This window comes from Danio aesculapii, chromosome 15 (assembly GCF_903798145.1).
Source record: "Danio aesculapii chromosome 15, fDanAes4.1, whole genome shotgun sequence".
NCBI lineage: Eukaryota > Metazoa > Chordata > Actinopteri > Cypriniformes > Danionidae > Danio > Danio aesculapii.
The window spans coordinates 6714005-6734346 of record NC_079449.1 but is presented as its reverse complement, the minus strand read 5'-3'; the positions used below and the strand labels follow the sequence as shown (position 1 = coordinate 6734346).

Below are 20342 nucleotides of genomic sequence, written 5' to 3'. Positions count from 1 at the left end.
ATATATGACCATATATGCTTTATAGGTTTTGAACAAGTGAAGTGTGAGTAAATGAAGGCATAATTTTTGGTTAAACTATCCTTCTGCCTAAGGGCCTACTGTAGAAGAAAAGAAAATCTGAAATGAAATAAACACAAGATTTACGCAGCAACTTTATTTTGTTCTGCTATATCTGACGCTATTTCTGCCATCATTTCTACAATGCAAGCTGCAGCACATGTATTACGGCTCTGCTAATTCAATACATGTTTAACATTACATTGTGATTACATACGTTTACATTGTGAATTCATTTGTGCTGGTGATGGTGGGACACAGTTACCATTTTTACAGGCACAACATGTTTCATTCATACAGTGATATAGTGGAACATCAGGCACACTCTTGGAAAAGGTCTCTGAGCCATCACAGAAATTATTGCCAATTCCTTTCTCAAAGACAAAAGCTTTAACTCCAGTGTGGTTTATCCAGTTGTCAAGTGCATCTTTAATGTTATATTGACCTGTTTTATTTAGATTGGGACAATATGTGGTAAAGAGAACAGTGCAGCTGTCTTTTGCTCTTTCTAATAGTTCTGTGAATGGTGCATGTGCAGGATCATTGAGCAGAGAAAACACTGATGAACTCCTGCAATCTTCTGTGTCTTTGCAACTTACAGCTTCACTGTGTACTGCAACGATATCTGTAGCTTTGTAATACCCATTGCAGTCATTATAAAGTTTATTTTGCACCTGTTGTGCGTATGTCTCATTCCTTAATAAGTTCTTCCACAAACCTTCAAGATTTTCTGGTTGGAACTGGATTTGGCCGAGACATTGATTCCTTGGTACATTAATGCCGACAGCATATGGACGCTCTGATATGTTGTTTTTAAATCTGTATAACATAACATAGAAAAGATCAGCAGATTAAACATGGTTTACCAATCATTTGTTACTTTCACTCGCATCATAGAGGACCATAAATTCTCCATTTGTGTGCAGTACACTTACACCATGTTAACAAAGTTTATCATTTGGACAAGAGTCATTGGGTTCACTTCCTCCTCACTTTCTGTCCAGCGGAGAAGCAGAAAGAGCAGCAGGAAACCCCTCAGAAACATCATTGTGAACTGCTGAAAAGAAAAACCACACATTTTACAGTTGAGATTGTTACAAAGACAATCCTCTTGTCCTGAGCTTTGTATTTTGTTACGTCACCAGTATGATGACAAAATACAAATAATAATTATAATATAAATAAATAAATACTAGGGGTGTAACATATACGTTTAATAATAATTGTACATGATCACTGTACTTAAGTTTTATTTTTATGGACTTGTACTCATTTGCTATTGTATATTTCTGAAGAAGAAACTGCTTTTTACATTGCTTATGATGTTATATAATAAAATTTACTTATATACATTTCATTTAAAGTTACTTATATACATTTCATTTTCCTTCATCTTATGTTTATTAAATATGTTAAATGGGCAATTACAAATGATATGGGTTTTCACACAGCATTGCTTTAGTTTATTGTACATCTGTATAGGAAAATATTGAGGTACTGGATACCTTTTTTGGTTTGAATGAACTTTTTATATTTATTTCAGGAAATTAAAACTTTGTCTTCTTATGCAAACCACTGATGACATTTACTTAAAATTATGTATATATATATATATATATATATATGTACCAATAGTTAATTTGTATGTTATTAAATGCTTTATTAACTCAACTTCATCCAGTTTTGTGACCTAATCTAAAAGACTGGGCACCTTTTTATGCTTTTTAAATCCCTAATAAATGATAATTAAAGGCTCAGTATCAAATTAACAAATCTTTGCAATCTTATCTAAAAAATGTAATTGCTGTAAAGTTTAAATATAATGTAAAATTTAATAAAACAACAACAATATCATATTATATATATATATATATATATATATATATATATATTATATATATATATATATATATATACATATATATATATATACATATATATATATATATATATATATATATATATATATATATATATATATATATATATATATACACACAGTATATATATATTCCACAGTGGAATGAACCACCAACTTATCCAACATATGTTTTACGCTGCGGGATGCCCTTCCAGCTGCAACCCATTACTGGGAATCACCCATACACACACATACACTACGGCCAATTTAGCTTACCCAATTCACCTATACCGCATGTCTTTGGACTGTGGGGGAAACTGGAGAACCCAGAGGAAACCTAAACCAACACAGGGAGAACATGCAAACTCCACACAGAAATGCCAACTGATCCAGCTGAGGCTCGAACCAGTGACCTTTTTGCTGTGAGGTGGTCATGCTACCCACTGCACCACCGCGTCACCCCATTTATATATATATATATATATATATATATATATATATATATATATATATATATGATAAAACATTTCAGTGTTATTAGCGATGTTTAAACTGTAGAGTAGTTTTATTTTAGTTAAGATTGCAAAGATTTATTTTTCAGTTGATAAAGTTTCATTTGAGTATCTTTAAATGAATAGAAATGAATAAAATCATTTATTTTCTTCTTTTCCTGTTTAAAATTTAACTGAGCCTTTAACTATCATTAATAAAAGATTTTAAAGCATCAATAGTCCTCACTTTAGATTAGGTCACAAAACTGGATGAAGTTGTGTTAATAAAGCGTTTAATAACATACAAATTAACTATTACTATATGCCTGAATATATGAATGTTTTAACTCTTTACTTACGCATTCTGAATGATCTTAAAAACCACCAACAATTCTCAAGTGCTATTCCCAAATTTAGTAATGAAAAATAATAATTAACAATGTATGAAAGTACAATCATTAAGCACATTATATATGTGCTTTAAAGAGCATTTGTATCAGCAGTTATAAACTGCTTACTAACATCTCTTAATGTAGAGTTAATGCTTAACAGATCAGGAATTAACTCTTTGCTTATGCTTAATAAATGATTCATAGTGTGTAATTAGAATAAAGTGTTACCCAGATTTTTTGTGACAATAAATTAATATTAAATTTTATTCTGACCAATTAACATTTTCTGTTTAAAATGCTTTAAATGGCTATATTTTGATTTAATATTTGGACATTCAAGAATAAAGCAAATATTAACATTTTACTCAAACTAATAAATCCAGAAAACCTGATCAATTGTTTAGTGGTCTCTTCTTATTTTTCCAAACAATTTTATTTTCTAACTTTACCCAACGTTGGTTGTCTGTCTGACAAATTAGTTTATTATATTTATTTAACTTTACACTGTATATTAATTACAGCTTTTTTTTATTTCTTCTATAGGCTACTTTTACTTTTTATACTTAAGTACAAATGTAAAGCTTCACTTTTTAAAGCTGCACTTATACCCAAGTATATTTCATCATTCATTCATTTTCCTTCGGCTTAGTCCCTTTATTCGTCAGGGGTCGCCACAGCGGAATGAACCGCCAACTGTTCCGTTTTATGTTTCACACAGCGGATGCACTTCCAGCTGCAACCCATCACTGGGAAACACCCATACACTCTCATTCACACACATACAGTACGGCCAATTTAGTTCATCCAATTCAACTATAGCGCATGTGTTTGAACTATGGGAGCACCCGGAGGAAACCCATGCCAACACGTTTTCACTCAGTATCTGTACTTTCTCTTGAGGATCATTTTTGATTATTTTTACACTGATAAAAATGCACTAAAATAAATGATTAGCTCTAACACAAATGAAATGAAAAACAGAATGATCATGTTAGATTTGAGCATTACTGACCATTGATGCTGGTTCTGGTTCAGGGTAGATGTGAGAGTCGTCTTCAGAGGTAAGATAAAGATGCTGGTGATGGAGGTGGTATTTATGATGCTGGACTGCTGACCGACCCTCTTCTTCAACATTAGGAAGATCAATGGAGTTCATTTACTCTTTTTCATGGGGGTCTTTTGGCATGGCTTAAGCATCTCCTTATATGAGCAAACTCCCTTTCCAAATGCCAAAAAACACAAACCCAGAATACTTTTGAGCTAACGTCAGGGTAAATATACTGGAAAAACTTACTGGAGAATGTTTTCTTTGTTAAGTAGTAAAACCACAACTTTTTATCATTTGTCAAATATGTCAATTTGTGAAAAAAACAAAAACAAAAAAGACTGCTCCCTAAATTTTGTGCTTGCTTCAAATGAACTTTTCTAGTCATCTCAACTTACATTACAACTGACAACTGAATTATTAGCCCGCCTGAATTATTAGCCCTTCTGTTAATTTTTTCCCCAATTTCTGTTTAACGGAGAGATGTTTTCAACACATTTCTTAACATAATAGTTTTAATAACTCATTTCTAATAACTGATTTATTTTCTCTTTGTCATGATGACAGTAAATAATATTTGACTAAATATTCTTCAAGACACTTCTATACAGCTTAAAGTGGCATTTAAAGGCTTAACTAGATTATTTAGGGTAACTAGGCAGGTTAGGGTAATTAGGCAAGTTATTGTATGATGGTAACGATGGTTTGTTCTGTAGACTGTCGAAAACAAAATTAGCTTAAGGGGGCTCATAATTTTGACCTTAAAATGGGTTTTAAAAAATTAAAAACTGCCTTTATTCTAGCTGAAATAAGACAAATAAGACTTTCTCCAGAAGAAAAAATATTATAGGAAATACTGTGAAAATTTTCTTGCTATCTTTGAAGGCTAAGACCTTCAAAGCCTTCCGTCCCCTTCTTCCTGGAAGTGCGCAGTAAGCTCACGCAGTCTTGAGGGCACTTTTTTCTGCCCGATCTGCATGCGCTTCCATCTTCACCATGCTTGAAGGGTGGGCTGTCAATGTCTGATGAGGTTTCGAACCCGCTCCTTTCTTCTGGGATGATGAGCGCGGCGTCGAATCTAGAAGCAGACTTTGTGGCCGTGCTTCCCCAGGCTGCTTCAGCCGTGGTCGGCAGTGTGCCCTGGGAAGGACGATGGTCACATTAGTGGCCCAGGAATGTCACCTCAGGCTAAACCTGGTGATGTGCGTGATGTTGACAAAGCTCGCTTTCTTAACTCATCCATATCCCAGGCTGGCCTGTTCAGCGACACGAGGCTCTTCATTTAACGGCGTAAAAAAAAAAAAACGCCATCAAATCCTCAAAGACAGAGCATTTTTCCCCTTTCCCGGATGTTACAGCCCGAACACTGCCAGTTTGGGACGCTATGCCTTCCAGCTCGCAGGATCGGTGCATTTCGCCAATGGCTCACGGAGCGCGAGAGAACGGTCTCCTTTCTCTCCCATTCCCAGCCGCTTCTCTGGAGTTTGGGTGCAAGACGAGAGTGAACCTCTTGTCTCCTGCTCTCCCACGAGACCCCAGCGCTCCCCGGGTAAGCCCACTCACTCCATGCTGCCCCGCCGCTGGCACGTCAGCAATCGTGCGGGTGGCACCACTAGCGGGGGCTCTGCCTGCCTGGTTAGCGCGGGCCAGCCCATCGCAGTGGCTCATCCGTACGATCAGACTCGGCTATGTGATACAGTTCACGAAACGGCCTCCCAAGTTCACGGGCATGTATTTCACCAGGCTCATCCCTGCATCCGCCCTTGTCTTGCGAGAGGGGATTGCTGTCCTCCTGGTGAAGGATGCAATCGAGCCGGTCCCTCCAGCAGAGATGGAGAGCGGGTTTTACAGCCCAAACTTCATCATGCCCAAAAAGAGCTATGGCCAATCCTAGATCTGCGCGTTTTGAACCGCTGACTTCACAGGCTGCGCTTCAGAATGCTTATGCAGAAGTGCATCATCCGAGGTGCTATTCTCCCTAACACGGAGATACGTGCGCCTTTTCAGCTTTGTCAGTTTAGTTTCCCATTTGACAAACCCTGCAGAGTTCCTCCGAGACCCCCAGCATCTGACTCAGTGGAGGAGTCAGGTGTTGGCTCGTTATGTTGTTGGCATGCCCACTGGTCAGCCTGCGTTCTGGGTAAAGGTGCCTGTTATGTGTGATCCCCCGCTGGTGATCCCATAAGCTCACTCAAGTCCCCCCTTTTTTAGGCGGGCACGTGTCTTCCCTCCCCGCTAACCATCCTTATGCATGTACTCCCCATCTCTGGGCTAGTCCACAGGTTGTCACCAGGTCTTCCCTCTTTTGGGTAGCAGGTGATCTAAGCAGCGTCCTACCTTTCAGGACTGACCACTTTCCCAGCGTATTGTTGTATTCAAAACCCTATTTTACTGGGTTATTTGCGACTCCCCGAAAAATATAGCTAAACCTGAACAGGTAAGAAAGGTAAGTAAGGGCCAGGGGACACATTGGAAGGTTGCGTCTCGGGGCGATGCAGGTGCGCTCGCTCTACTGTGTAGCACGCCCTTCGCCAGGGACGTGGTAAGGTTCTTTCGTTGTGGCGTTTTCCATAGATTTCCCCATATTGGAAGTTTCCACATAGCATTGGAGTTTCCCATCCGAAGGGGAACGCTACGGTTACTAAAGTAACCCTTCATTCCCTGAGGGGGGGAACGGAAATGCTATGTTCCTTCGCCACAACGATTGTCCCTTAGCTGTTGAGCGTGAAAGTCTCTTCAGCTAGAAAAGGAAGTCGAGCATTGCACTAGCCGCGTCTTTATAGCATGACTAATTGTCATTGACGCCAGCTGTGCACGCTGACACCGCCAACTCATTGGCATTTAATTGGCCCGTTTTTATACTCTATCAGATGATTGGTTTCTGACGAAATCCCCATAGTGGAAGTTTCCACATAGCATTTCCTTTTCCCCCCTCGGGGAACGAAGGGTTTCTTTAGTAACCGTAGCGTTACCTTAATATACAACACCAACCCAAAATTTATCACTTTAAACTATTAAAAATGTCAGTAAAAGACACTGTTCAAGGTTCAAAGTTGTTGTAAAAAAGATCAAGGCCCCATAATGCAATTCAAAAGCGTAAACAAGTGGGAAAAATAAAAACAAGAATCACATAATATAGAAAACTGCTAAATTATGGATTCTTTTACAGTGCATAGCTTGTATATTAAAAGCAGTACACTTGTGCACTTATACGCTTGCATTTACACTGTACTATATTTTTCTTTTCTCTTTTTACGGCATTGGCAATAAATCTATTTATTGACAATTAAATGTTATTTGAGTCATATAATTTTCTGTACTCTCTGCATATCTAATCGCATCATGTTACACATTTTAAATGAACTCCAGTGGCACCTGTATTGTCAACCTTGACAAAGGCAAGATCTTGCTGGATCTTTGCCAGATCTGTCTGATAGTGTCTGCGCCAGACATGGGCCACAAAAAATCTAATGTTAGAGAGTGTCCAGATCTATAGAAAGTATGTGTCGGTTTCCAGAGTGTGTGCCAGTTTTGGATTTGGAGATATGCAGATGTTTGTGGTGGAAATGGCCACCTTTGTGTGTGTGTGTGTGTGTGTGTGTGTGTGTGTGTGTGTGTGCGTGCGTGTGTGTGTGTGTGTGTGTGTGTGTGTGTGTGTGTGTGTGTGTGTGTGTGTGTGTGTGTGTGTGTGTGTGTGTGTGTGTGTGGTCACTACCCACAGCTGTGTGTATCAAGTGAATGAATGAAATGTAGGGCACAAATTGTGAGTATGGGACACCATGAGTCTAGATTTCCTTAAGTGTCTGCTTTCTCCCTATGCAAACAGTGATGTGCTGACCAAACATGATTCACATGCCATACAAGCACATGATATAACATTTGTGAGCCAACACTTACATTTGCTTTTGAGAAACACACCCATGACGTTTCGTGATCATGAGAGGTCTTTGAATTTATGAAGGAAATTCCACAGTGTTTACCAAAACAACAGCAAACAAACAAACCCCCAAAAAGTATGTAATGATACAGAAGTCCTATGCTGGTGTAGGTGATTAACATTTACAAAGTGGTTGTGTAAATAGCACCACCTGATGGAATGTTAACATTTTGAGTCACTCCAAGCGGTTTTTTAGCTGCTAGAGCTCAATATTTAGCCATTTTGCTGGATTTTTATATATATACATTTCATTTTAAATGTTTGCCCACAAATCATCATCATGTTGTATGTGTTGAGCTCTCATTCGCTGCCAGCTAAATATCTACAGGAGCCATAATTTGATGAATAGCTTGTTTGTACTGGAACTGTCCAAGAGGCTACCATTGCATCACTTTTTGGAAAGAAAACAGAAGAAACATTTTGGAGAGAGAAAACAGTAAACAGATTTTTTTTTTCCTTAATTGTCAGAATTTTTGACTTGAGCATGAAATACAATAAATGTAAGTTTTACTCACATTTCTGTCCCTATAAAGTGTTCTAAAAAGCATTAACACAGACCAGCAGATTCAAATTATGAAATATAATGGTTAATATCACTGTTGTGGTTTCCCTGTGTTTCTCTGTTCTCTTGTAGGCATGGGCTGGTATAAGATTTTGATGGTATGATAATCTTAGATAAAGATATCATGGCTTTACAGTATCAAGCTATTGTGATTACTGCTCTAAAATATATACTTTTTTAATGTCTGGGTAAAAAAAAGAAACCTTTTTGAACACAATATATTTTATTTTTTGAAAGATTTTTAATATTTTGGAGAAGTAAACATGTCAGACTAAATAATTCAAATGAATTATTGACTTCTGATGTCTTCATTTGTATTAGAAACACAGATTTCTTTACAATTTAAAACAGCATCTTTGGATATTTTTTCTGCTGGATATACTGTTGTCCTAAAAAACTAAACAAAAAAATGTAAATAAAAATCTCACACATACCTTAGGAACAGTATTACAGAAACATTTGGCGGTTTTAAAACCTTGACTTTTCCAAACCGCGGTATACCTTGAAAGCGGGTATCGTCCCATGCCTATTCTCTTGTTGGGTCCCTCGTGCTTTCAGCCACACACTTGTATGTCTTAATGGCTTGTGGTGTTATTTTCACTTTTACTTTGTTTCTTTCATACACTTTCCTTCGGCTTAGTCCCTTATTCATCAGGGGTCGCCACAGTGGAATGAACCAAGAAACTATTCCAGCATATGCTTTACGCAGGATGGCCTTCCAGCCACAAACCAGTACTGGGAAACAACCATGTACACTCATTCACACACACACTCATACACTTCGGCAGAACATGCAAACTCCACACAGAAATCCCAACTGGCCCATCCAGGACTCAAACCAGTCACCTTCTTCCTAACCACTGAGCCACCGTACCACCCACTTTGTTTATTAAGTTGTTTATCCTTCTTTTAATTGGATGTTAAGGATGCCTTTTGGGGCATAAACCACCAATTACCAAGAGATATCAACACAAACACATTGAGGAGTACCTAAAATGTGTTCCTGCCCAATGCTCCATAAGCCTACATTGATCAATAATTCATCCAAATCACTGTTAGGCAGTGGGGTTTCTATGTTCCTCTGCATTGAGTTTCTTTGTGGGTGTTTTGAGTTTACAGCTGAATGCATGCAATACTACTGTAGACGTAACTCACACTCATTCAAGGAAAAAAGAGGCAGGAACCATTCAGAGTTTATAGTAGCACATAGTAAGTCAGAATCATTAGCCCCCCTTTGAAGTTTTTTTTCTTTTTAAAATATTTCCCAAATGATGTTTAACAGAGCAAGGACATTTTCACAGTGTGTCTGATAATATTTTTACTTCTGGAGAAAGTCTTATTTGTTTTATTTTGGCTAGAATAAAAGCAGTTTTTAATTTTTTAAACACCATTTTAAGGACAAAATTATTAGCCCCTTTAAGCTATATATCTTTTTCGATAGTCTACAGAACAAACCATCGTTATACAATAATGTGCCTAATTACTCTAACCTGCCTAGGTAACCTAATTAACCTAATTAAGCCTTTAAATGTCACTTTAAGCTGTATAGAAGTGTCTTGAAAAATATCTAGTCAAGTATTATTTACTGTCATCATGGCAAAGATAAAATAAATCAGTTATTAGAAATGAGTTATTAAAACTATTATGTTTAGAAATGTGTTGAAAAAAAAAATCTTCTCTCCATTAAATAAAAATAAAATAAAAATAAACAGGGGGGCTAATAATTCTGACTTTAACTGTATAAGGGAGTTTTGTTTTCTTTTGGTATAATATCTAGCTTTTGAGGATCTTTTGGTCTACTTCCCTTGGTCAGGCAGGTCCTATTTAAGTGATTTCTTGATTGGCTAAAAAAAATGCTATAAATTTATTCATTCATTTTGCTTAAGCTTATTCCCTTATTTATCAGGGGTCCCCACAGTGGAATGAACCACCAACTATTCTGGCATATGTTTTATCCAGCAGATGCCCTTGGACTGTGGGGGAAACCGAAGCGCCTGGAGGAAACCCACGCCAACACGGGGATAATATATAAACTCCACACAGACATGCAAACTGGTTGGCACTCGAACCAGAGATCTTCTTGCTGTGAGGTGGCAGTGCTAACCACTGAACCACCAATTACCAAGAGATATCAACACAAACACATTGAGGAGTACCTAAAATGCGTTCCTTCCCAATGCTCCATGAGCCAACATTGATTAATAACAAATCCGAAATACTAGCAGGCAGTGGGGTTTCTATGTTCCTCTGCAATGAGTTTCTTTATGGGTGTTTTACAGCAGAAATGCATGTAATACTACTGTAGATGTAGCTTAAACACACTTATTCAAGGAGGAAAGAGGCAGAACCATTTAGAGTACACTGTAATCCATATTTACATTTACATTTAGTCATTTAGCAGACGCTTTTATCCAAAGCGACTTACAAATGAGGACAAGGAAGCAATTTACACAACTATAAGAGCAGCAGTGAATAAGTGCTATAGGCAAGTTTCAGGTGTGTAAAGTCTAAGAAGCAAAGCATTAGTAATGTTTTTTTTTTTTTTGAGAGAGAGAGTACAGTTAGTGGTATAGCCAGAGAGGCAGTTAAGATTAGGAAGGTAAGTGGAGACTAAACAGTTGAGTTGATCTTGAAGACAGCAAGTGACTCTGCCGTTCTGAAGCAGTTAGGGAGTTTATTCCACCAACTGGGCAGATTGAATGCGAGAGTTCGGGAAAGTGATTTCTTCCCTCTTAGGGATGGAACCACGAGGCGTGTTTCTGGAGGGCACATAAATCTGCAGAAGTGAGAGCAGATAAGAAGGAGCAAAGCCAGAGGTCGCTTTGTAAGCAAACATCAGAGCTTTGAATTTGATGCGAGCAGCAATTGGCAGCCAGTGCAAACGGGTGAGTAGCGGAGTGACATGTGCTCTTTTGGGTTCATCAAAGACCACTCGTGCTGCTGCGTTCTGAAGCAGCTGAAGAGGTTTGATAGAATTAGCTGGAAGCACGGCTAGTAGAGAGTTGCAATAATCCAGTTTGGAGAGAACAAGAGCTTGAACAATGAGTTGAGCTGCATGTTCAGATAGGAAGGGTCGGACCTTTCTGATGTTATAGAGTGCGAATCTGCAAGATCGAGCAGTTCTAGAAATGTGGTCAGAGAAGTTTAGTTGGTCATCAATCGTTACTCCAAGGCTTTTTACCATTTTGGATGCAGTAATGGTTGCTCCATCCATCTGGATTGAGAAGTTATGGTGTAGAGTCGGGTTGGCAGAAACTTCAAGCATTTCCGTTTTCGCAAGGTTAAGCTGAAGATGATGATCTTTCATCCAGTGTGAAATGTCTGACAGGCAGGCTGAGATGCGAGCTAAAACCAAGGGATAATACATATAATTAAGTATTTGTTTTTTTTTTGTTTTTTTTGGCATGATGTCTACATTTTGAGGATCTTTTGGTCTACTTCATCTGGTCAGACAGGTCCTATTTCAGTGATTTCTTGATTGGCTGAAAAAAATGATCAATTTACCTCAAATTATAGTTTTGACTTGAGTAAAAATTGTTGGTTTAAAGCAAAAATACTACTTTGAGGAAAAACTAATGCTTTTATTTTTACGGGTTTTTTTTTTCTTTTTTTCAAGGTAATTGAATAAAACAGCTTAAAATCAGGAACCATATTTTCTCATTTAACCTAATATAACAATTTACTTTGATTGAAATACACAGATAATTTCACTTTTTTCAGAGCATATAGTGAGATGTATAATGTAGGAAATATTATTGTTGTTATTATTTTTATTCATTTATTTTTAGAATGGAAAATATTATAGGATTCATTAACCAAAAAGAGGCTTTGCGGACTAAAATTTTATTAGTCACATTTTTTTAATACACAGGATAGTGAAATGAATTAGGCTTTAACAGAACATGCAAACTCTTTACTGTTAATAATCAACCTCCGAGTGCAAAGTTGTAGAATTAAGAACAACAATTAATGCATTTCACAGACTATCAGTTTTATTTGCCATTTTTAATCTTTACTGCAATTAAAGCATGAAACTCTTCAGCTAAACCAAACTGTGAGTAAAGCAGCTGTCAATCACGCATCTGCTGGTGCTGCTTCTGCTGCTGGTGGTGCTGCTTCTGCTGCTGGTGGTGCTGCTTCTGCTGCTGCTGGTGGTGCTGCTTCTGCTGCTGGTGGTGCTGCTGCTGCTCCTGGTGCCTGATCTGCTGAAGGCTGAACATTTGGTGGAACTTTCCCTGGAACATTCTGTGGAATCTTCTTGCTTCCTTTGAAACTACTGCCTTTCTTCTTGGACCTGGGCAACATAAACACTGATATTATAATATTTTGTGGATATTTATGTTGGGTTTGTTAAATTCAAATACACTAACAGATCTGAGATTTTAATGACATCACACTGCACTTGAGTTTCTCATCAGATATTCGGTCAAATCAATCGCTCTCTAGAGACTCTAGATTGTCCTGCCTCCTACACTTTAAATAAGGCTGTGGCTGAACTCAGGGTGCGAATTACTTTACTTTTTATTAATTAATTTTTTCACTAAGTTTTCTAAACTAATTTCGTGAGGAGCATGTGATATGATTGATCGCGGCTGGTCTCTCATCTGCAATCATTGATTAACCAGATTAATCCAAGCCTACAATAAATAGCCCATTTTACCTTACTTATCTTTGTTTTTGAAGAACTCCCCCATTCACCCCATCTCCTCCTTTTTCTCCTTTATCAGGGGAAGCTCTTGAGAACTACCTGATCTCGGACCCTCCTACATGCTAATTGACCACACAGGAGCCCTGGGCTCAAATATCTTGAAGCTGAGGCATCTCTTCCAGGAGGACAGCTTGCAAAACCTGCTTTTAGCATCAAGCAATATCTAAGTGTGAGCTCTTGAGTTTTAGTTTGTGTAATACATGCTTCAGTATTTATCTAAACTACATCTAATTTATTAATGAAAATCAGTGTTTTGAGGGATAATTAGTGTATTCTAACCTACAGTACCCTCTATTTTCAGAGCTTACTGTAGGTCAATCTATACAAACACATTTAAAATGAGCTGAAATACAATTATTGAGATTTGTCTGGGACAACTTAATAGTTTTAGGTTCAATCTGCTTAAATTTGTTATCCTAATGGATTTGTGTTGGGACAACATGAGTGAATTGTGTGGAAACTAGCATTTTTTACACAGTAAGAGAGAGACATGAAGCTTTAAGTTACTTTCCAGAACCTTTTCGTTCACTGTTCCTTGCCGGTGGCATGATATTCCCATTCACACGCAGACTGCTGATTCACTGGTATCATTTAAACGACAACTAAAACCCTCCTCTTTAGCGAACACTTGAGCGATTAAAAAATGTATAATAATAAAAATCCCCTCCTTACTCTAGCTCTTAATTCTCTGAGCACAGTTCATTTAGATAATTATCACTTCTAGTGTTTATTGCCTCTTCTTTTTGAATCGCCGAATGCCTCTTCATTTGGACAAAATCGTCTGCTAACTGTAACTGTAATAGTAGTTATTAAATTTAACAATTGGCTGTTTAATAAATATCATCCCATCTTCCTGTTTCGGTTCAAATTACATCAAACAGTAAATAATTCTGCATGTCTCAGGGTACTTCTTTGCTGGTCCTGCTTCAAATACCCTGTTGAGGACTCAAGGAACTTCAAAATGTATTTAAGTGCCTTAAAGCTCTTTCTCCCAAAAAGGGGATCCTTAAGGAACCACTGACAGTCTTTGCAGTACTTGCAGGACCCTTTTACAGTAATTGGGATCCTTCAAAACCTCGAAGCACTTTGAAAGTTATTAGAGGAACGCACATCCCAAAAAAAGAGTTACTGTAAGATCTGTAAACTTATATAATGGTTCCTGGTGGATCTCTCTTCTAAAAGCTAGCACTTAAAGGAACTTTTTTGTGAAAATTAAATAGGACAATTGTATAAAGCAGAAAATGACATGCATGTTCGTTTACTTAATATTTATTTGTGCTTTTAGAATGATATGAAATTTGGTGTGTGTTTTCCTTTTTTGTGTGGCACATAAGAATATCATTGATAAGAGTCTAAATGTTAACTTGCTTGCAGTTAGGAGACTGACTGGGAAATTTTGAAAAAAAGTAATTTTGGAGGGTAAAATACAAATGAGCCACAACAGAGGAAAAAAGAGACAAAAACGTGCACAGGCATGTACAATTATGAAAATGATCATTATTATAGGGAACTACTTATATTTTCTGTCACTTGACCTTATTAGACCATTGAATTTTGACATTTAAAACAACAATAATAACAACATCTGATGTAATAATAATAATATGATGCTATTGTCATTATTATTATTATAAAAATAGAACTATATAACACAGTCCTTCAAAAGTCCACTCATGAAAAACTTTTACGATATGATTTAACTGAAATATATAGGCTATGGGCTCTGGTTTAATAATAAAAAGGTACTCTTCCATTTTTTTTTGATACACCAACAAGGATAACTTACTAATGAATGCAGCATTTTTTTTCATCTGTTTCTTGGATTAATTGAATAGAATAAATTGTGTTGTGAAAAAAAATATATTAACTGGGGCTAATAAAATATTATATAAATGATGCCTAATTGGATCTCTCCAGTTATCTTGCACGCGCAGGCAGTGTTTTCAGATTACGCGGTTTTAAACGGTCAGGCGGGTATAAAATGACATAGGCGGGTATAGAAAATTTGGGCGGTTTTCGCGACCGTCACTACCCCCAACCTCCCTGCAAACAGCATTCCTGTTTCAGTTCAAATTACACCAAACACTGAATAATTCTGCATGTTTCAGGATACTTCTGTGGACCTTTAAAATGTTTAAAAGACATACTGATTCTTAGAGCCTCTAAAGATTCTGCCATCTACTGAAGAGATCACAAAATACACCAGGCAGGTCAGAAGAAGGATCTTCACTGGTACAGTCAAACCCTGAAGTGAACAAAGACACAAGAATATAAACACTTGTTCGCTGAAAACACAAAGTACATCATGCTTGCTTGTTACGAAATGAATATTGTTTGAACTTTAATGTTAGGTGAGCTTGAGCTTTAATTTGATTTCAAATTAGCAGAGGAGGTCAGTTGTTTTATTTACTCATTTAGGATCAGAGAATGATCAGCCCATAATCGGCGACCCCAAATATTCTCTGAGGTGGTTATAAATATCCGCTTGTTAAGTGTGACGTCACACGAAGCAGCTTCCGGGTCCAAGCGCTCAATCAAACTGTATAGGGAGACTTGACAAATGATAATAATAAACATTCATAAAGCGATCTAATACTTTAGAAAATCACTATCGCAATATATATATATATATATATATATATATATATATATATATATATATATGCCCAATATTCGATGACCAGAAAGTGATTTATTATTTATAAATTGTTAAAATATTGATGCATGTGATGCAGCAAGTCCAGAGACTGATGATGATTTTATATAAGATTCACTTTAATATGTGATAGGACTTAAAAGGGATCATAAACTAATATTTTCTCAATTCAAAGGAGTAGGACCCGCAAACAGTATTCCATACGTCACCGATACGTCACAACATAACAAGCGGATAGAAACCTTGCATGCAATGGTGCACACACACCAATAGGCCCAAGTCTATTCTTCGTTAATTAATTAATTTATTTATTTTGTATATGAGTGCTGTAAAGCTATCAGAAAGTTTAACCTGGTGCCATAAAATCAACCTGCTGCATCTGACGCTGTTGCTATGTCTTTAACAGGGGCGTAGCAACCCCGGGGGTGGGGGGGGGGGGGGGTATGTCAGGTATGTTCACACATACGAGGAATTTGTTTTCGTGACAGAGCCTCTACAGTGCAACAGGATTACAGAGACAGGACAAAAAACAGATAATAATAAATATATTTTTTTTAAAAATACAAGTAAGTAGTGAATGCAAATATACAAATTCACAAGTGTCCAATAGACAAAAAAACCTGAAAGGCTTTAAATATAAGCTAATATTTTGTTTTTCAGTAGGTTATGGATAAAATATGGTAATTTAATGGTTTAAAAAAATAATTCGATTTTTGAAAATCACCAAGCGACAAACAAAACAGAATTTCATTTTTAATAAATGTATTTATTATAACACTGTTTCTTTTCAATAGGTTACAGTAAAAGAAAATACTTGATACAAAATAAATACTTTTATGCCATTCAGGAGCCATGTGCACCCGCTGACAGGTCAAATCTGCTCCTCTCTCTCTCTTTCATTCAAGTTCAAAGCAAACCTGAATGCCAAAGCATTTTAGATATGTATATAAAATAGCCTATGTAATATATTAAGATCATCAAATTAATAATATAATCAGCAAATGAAAAATAAATGTCAGAAAAGTTGATAAAAACAGACAATATCTCTAAAAATGATTAAAAATGCAAGATTAAAACGAGTCGATTTTTTTAAAATAAGGCAAATGCGATGATTTACCATTACTAATGATGTACATATATTTTGCAGCCAGTTTAGACCAGTCATTTCATCTTCTCCGAGTATATAGTTAAGTTTTTCTGAGTCATTTAGATTAATGAATCTATTATTTACTTTTTCTCTCAGTATCGCGGCTGTGTGTGCGCTGTCAGCTGGCTGAAAGTAGTCTATAATAAAACAGTAATGCAAAAATGCATATGAGTTTTATAAAGCGAAAGCAATAGTTGAATTTCGGACATTTTAGGAGATTTAGAAACCCGAGCGGGACAAAAAAAGACCCTAAAAGGCACGTCTCTGGGGTTCTGAAGCATTTTAGGAGATTTAGAAACCCAAGCGGGACAAAAAAAAGAACCAAAAAGGCACGTCTCTGGGGTCTAAAGCATTTTAGGAGATTTAGAAACCCGAGTGGAACAAAAAAAGACCCAAAAAGGCACGTCTCTGGGGTCTGAAGCATTTTAGGAGATTTAGAAACCCGAGCGGGACAAAAAAAGACCCAAAAAGGCAACTTTTTGATTTAGTGGCTAATTCGTACGAATTCATACGATCTAATTCGTACAATTTACTACGATTTGCTCATCCCCCAATGACGGTTGGGTTTAGGGGTGGGGTTAGGTGCCACGCCTCCTTTTTAAAATCGTACAATTTCGTACGACTGAACTCGTACGAATTCGTACGAATTAGCCACTAAACTGAAAAAACGTAAAATATTTACGTTTTCTCATGAGATCAGGCTGGAAGAGCACGTAAAACGGTCTGCGCGATTGTTGACAGGTCTCGCCAGCCACTAAATCAAAAAGTTGCGAATTGCCATGAGATTGTGTTGGTCTCGCTGGCACAGAACGAAAATGTTAAACGAGAGAAAATTTTGCACTACTTAATCGATCACGGATGTTTGGTTATATTGAGCAGATACAAAAAGTGTAAAAGGATGCTAATAATAGTGTCACTAAAAAATGTGTCACTAAATATACTTGGGCGGCTGTTAATATACCTGGGCGGAATGTGTGGGAAGCACTGTTCTAATGTAGATTTTAAGATCTTTAGCTTTAAGTTGGAATTAACAGAGAGGATATCTATATCATTTACTGATATGAATCTGTTTAAATAAAATTACATTTGGAACAGCGTGTAAATAGATTAAGCAGACTCAAACTCTGGAAAATATGTGGTGAAAAAATGCCAGATGTGGTTGAAACGCACCCTTTTCATAGACAATAATTAGCTTTCTCAGTCTATATTAAAAAAAAAAAAAAAAAGAAGTAAAAGGGCATAATTGATTAAAACATATATGATTATTATGAATTTTGATGGATAAAGCAAAGACAAGAAGTGAAACACACTTATTTTTTTGTTTTTTTGGAGGGTTTTAAACAAACATTTACATGGAAAACATACAATTGTTGTTGTTATCTTCTGTAAGAGAAGAAGATAACATGAAACTCACCTCAGTCATTCTCATTAGTGTCATTAGTGTCTATTATTAAAAAGTTGTATCAGTTTTAATTAATAGATGCACATTTCAGGAAGGGTACATTTTACGGCATCTTACCGTTAAAAATACGGTATAAACCATAAAATAATTTTGTACGTTTAAAATGCCGTATTTCATTTATTTTTGTTGTATTATACACCAGTGTTTTGAAATACTAACATCAACAATAGAAATAACAATAGCATTTTTACATATTTTTATGATTGAAATTACAGTATTTTTTTAGTGTGTCTTTTATTTACTCTAACTGTAATTAACATTTACTCAAGCATCTATAGAAAAATGTATGCAGTTTTACGAACAATCAGATTTATAATTTCTAAATTCTCTTTATACAAAAAGAAAAACATTAAAAGAAAGAGCTGGATCTGAATGTAATACATACCATGATGTCCGTCCTAAATTGAGTAGATGCTTGGAGATCTTCGGAGATGAATGTTGGATCTGTGACTGGGAGAACTCTGTGCATGGCATTTATTCTTGCCCTTATGCAAATCATCTGGAAAGATAAACCGCTAACTGCAGCTTCTATCATTTTCTGTTTGATAAAATGATATCTTTTGATGCATTAATTGAAGTTGTAATAATGTTTGTAATAATGCATTTTTGTTAGCAACTGTAAGCACAACTTTTTAGTTTCCCTTTAATAATTTTAAAATATTTTAGTTCTGTGTTTTGCTAGTTATGAGTCCTGAAGCAACTCAACTAAAACCACCAGATTAATTCAGTCATTATGGCTATTTTAATATGCCTTCAACAAGGTACAGCTGAATACAAAAGTGTTAGTCCTATTGTGAAAATGTAATACTTTTTCAGCTATAATATAAGTGATGTTTAACAAAGCAAGGACATTTATTTCACAGTATTTCCTATTTATATTTCTCTTCTCATCCTATTTTAGTTTGGCTAAGGTCAATATTATTAGCCTCTTTAGGAAATAATTTTTCTGTTTGGCTACAAAACAAAGCACGGTTGTCTAATAACTTGCCTAATTAACCTAGTTAAATAATTTTCACTTTAAGCCGAATACTACTACTATACTATTATCCTGCATAATGACTGATAGTAAAATATCTTTTGCTTTTAATGTACTTTATAATATTATTGGCTTTTAATCATTTAATTAACTGCAGAGTACTAGTATGATATGAAATGCTGTTGAAAAATGCAAAATGAGTGGCACTGAAGTCTGACAAGAAGACTTTGCGTTGATATGGCGGTTTTGCATTTGCGTTTCACAAGAAGCTAATGATATATTTTCTCATTGGAGCGTGCAGATCTCTCTGGTTATCAAAGTTGGCTTTTAGCCCCGAGTCCGCTGATCTCAAAGTATGTACAGTTGAAGTCAGAATTATTCGCCCTCCTATTAATTATTTTTTATAAAATATTTCCTAAATGATGTTTAACAAAGCAAGGAATTTTTCACAGTATTTCCTATAATATTTTTTCTTCTGGAGAAAGTCTTATTTGTTTTATTTCAGCTGAAATAAAAGCAGTTTTAAATTTTAAAAGTCGATATTATTAGCCCCTTTAAGCTATATTTTTTAGGTTGTCTACAGAACAAACCATTGTTATACAATGACTTGCCTAATTATACTCACTTGCCTAATTAAATCGTTATACAATACTTGCCTAATTATACTAACTTGCCTAATTAACCTAATTAAGCCTTTAAACGTCACTTTAAGCTGAATACAAGTGTCTTGAAAAATATCTAGTCAAATATTATGCGCTGTCATCATGGCAAAGATAAAATAAATCAGTCAATAGTTCTGACTTCAACTGTAGATGTATCTAATTCATGCTTTATTAACGAAAGGACATTTTCTGAGATGTACAGATTCCTGTTTTAGTTTTCCTGGTCCTGACTGAACATGGTTTAGTTTAGCCAATTTAACCCATTTTTCAAGACTATCTTTCACTGTTTTATTTTATGCTGATATGTGGTTGCTGAAGTGTTCATGTAAACATGTAATGCTAACACAAGACACAAGACTGAATGCAAGACACCATCACATGGTACG

At 36.1% G+C, this 20342-nt stretch overlaps 2 protein-coding genes across 2 annotated transcripts; both read right to left on the bottom strand.

Annotated features, from left to right (window-relative positions):
* Window positions 1–266: 266 nt before the first annotated feature.
* LOC130242039 (uncharacterized) lies at window positions 267–3957 on the bottom strand. Its single transcript, XM_056474058.1, has 3 exons — window positions 3814–3957; window positions 993–1114; window positions 267–876 (listed from the first exon to the last, which is right to left on the bottom strand). The coding sequence occupies exons 1-3, from the start codon at window positions 3955–3957 to the stop codon at window positions 267–269; spliced, it is 876 nt and encodes a 291-aa protein (XP_056330033.1).
* Window positions 3958–12331: 8374 nt separating this feature from the next.
* Window positions 12332–18754, bottom strand: LOC130241962 (translation initiation factor IF-2). The gene is made up of 3 exons (XM_056473969.1): window positions 18704–18754; window positions 15201–15298; window positions 12332–12639 (listed from the first exon to the last, which is right to left on the bottom strand). Exons 1-3 carry the CDS (start codon window positions 18704–18706, stop codon window positions 12420–12422), a joined length of 321 nt encoding a protein of 106 aa, XP_056329944.1. The 5' UTR covers window positions 18707–18754; the 3' UTR covers window positions 12332–12419.
* Window positions 18755–20342: the final 1588 nt, after the last annotated feature.

Bases quoted from the DNA above. Each gene is read 5' to 3' on its own strand.
- LOC130242039 (XM_056474058.1), bottom strand. From the start codon at position 3,957: ATGAACTCCATTGATCTTCCTAATGTTGAAGAAGAGGGTCGGTCAGCA. The intron at 1,115-3,813 runs GTCAGTAATGCT...TTTTCTTTTCAG, and splicing joins AACCAGAACCAGCATCAATG to CAGTTCACAATGATGTTTCT. The intron at 877-992 runs GTAAGTGTACTG...TATGTTATACAG, and splicing joins ATAAACTTTGTTAACATGGT to ATTTAAAAACAACATATCAG.
- LOC130241962 (XM_056473969.1), bottom strand. The intron at 12,640-15,200 runs GTATGTCTTTTA...TATGTTGCCCAG, and splicing joins TTTAGAGGCTCTAAGAATCA to GTCCAAGAAGAAAGGCAGTA.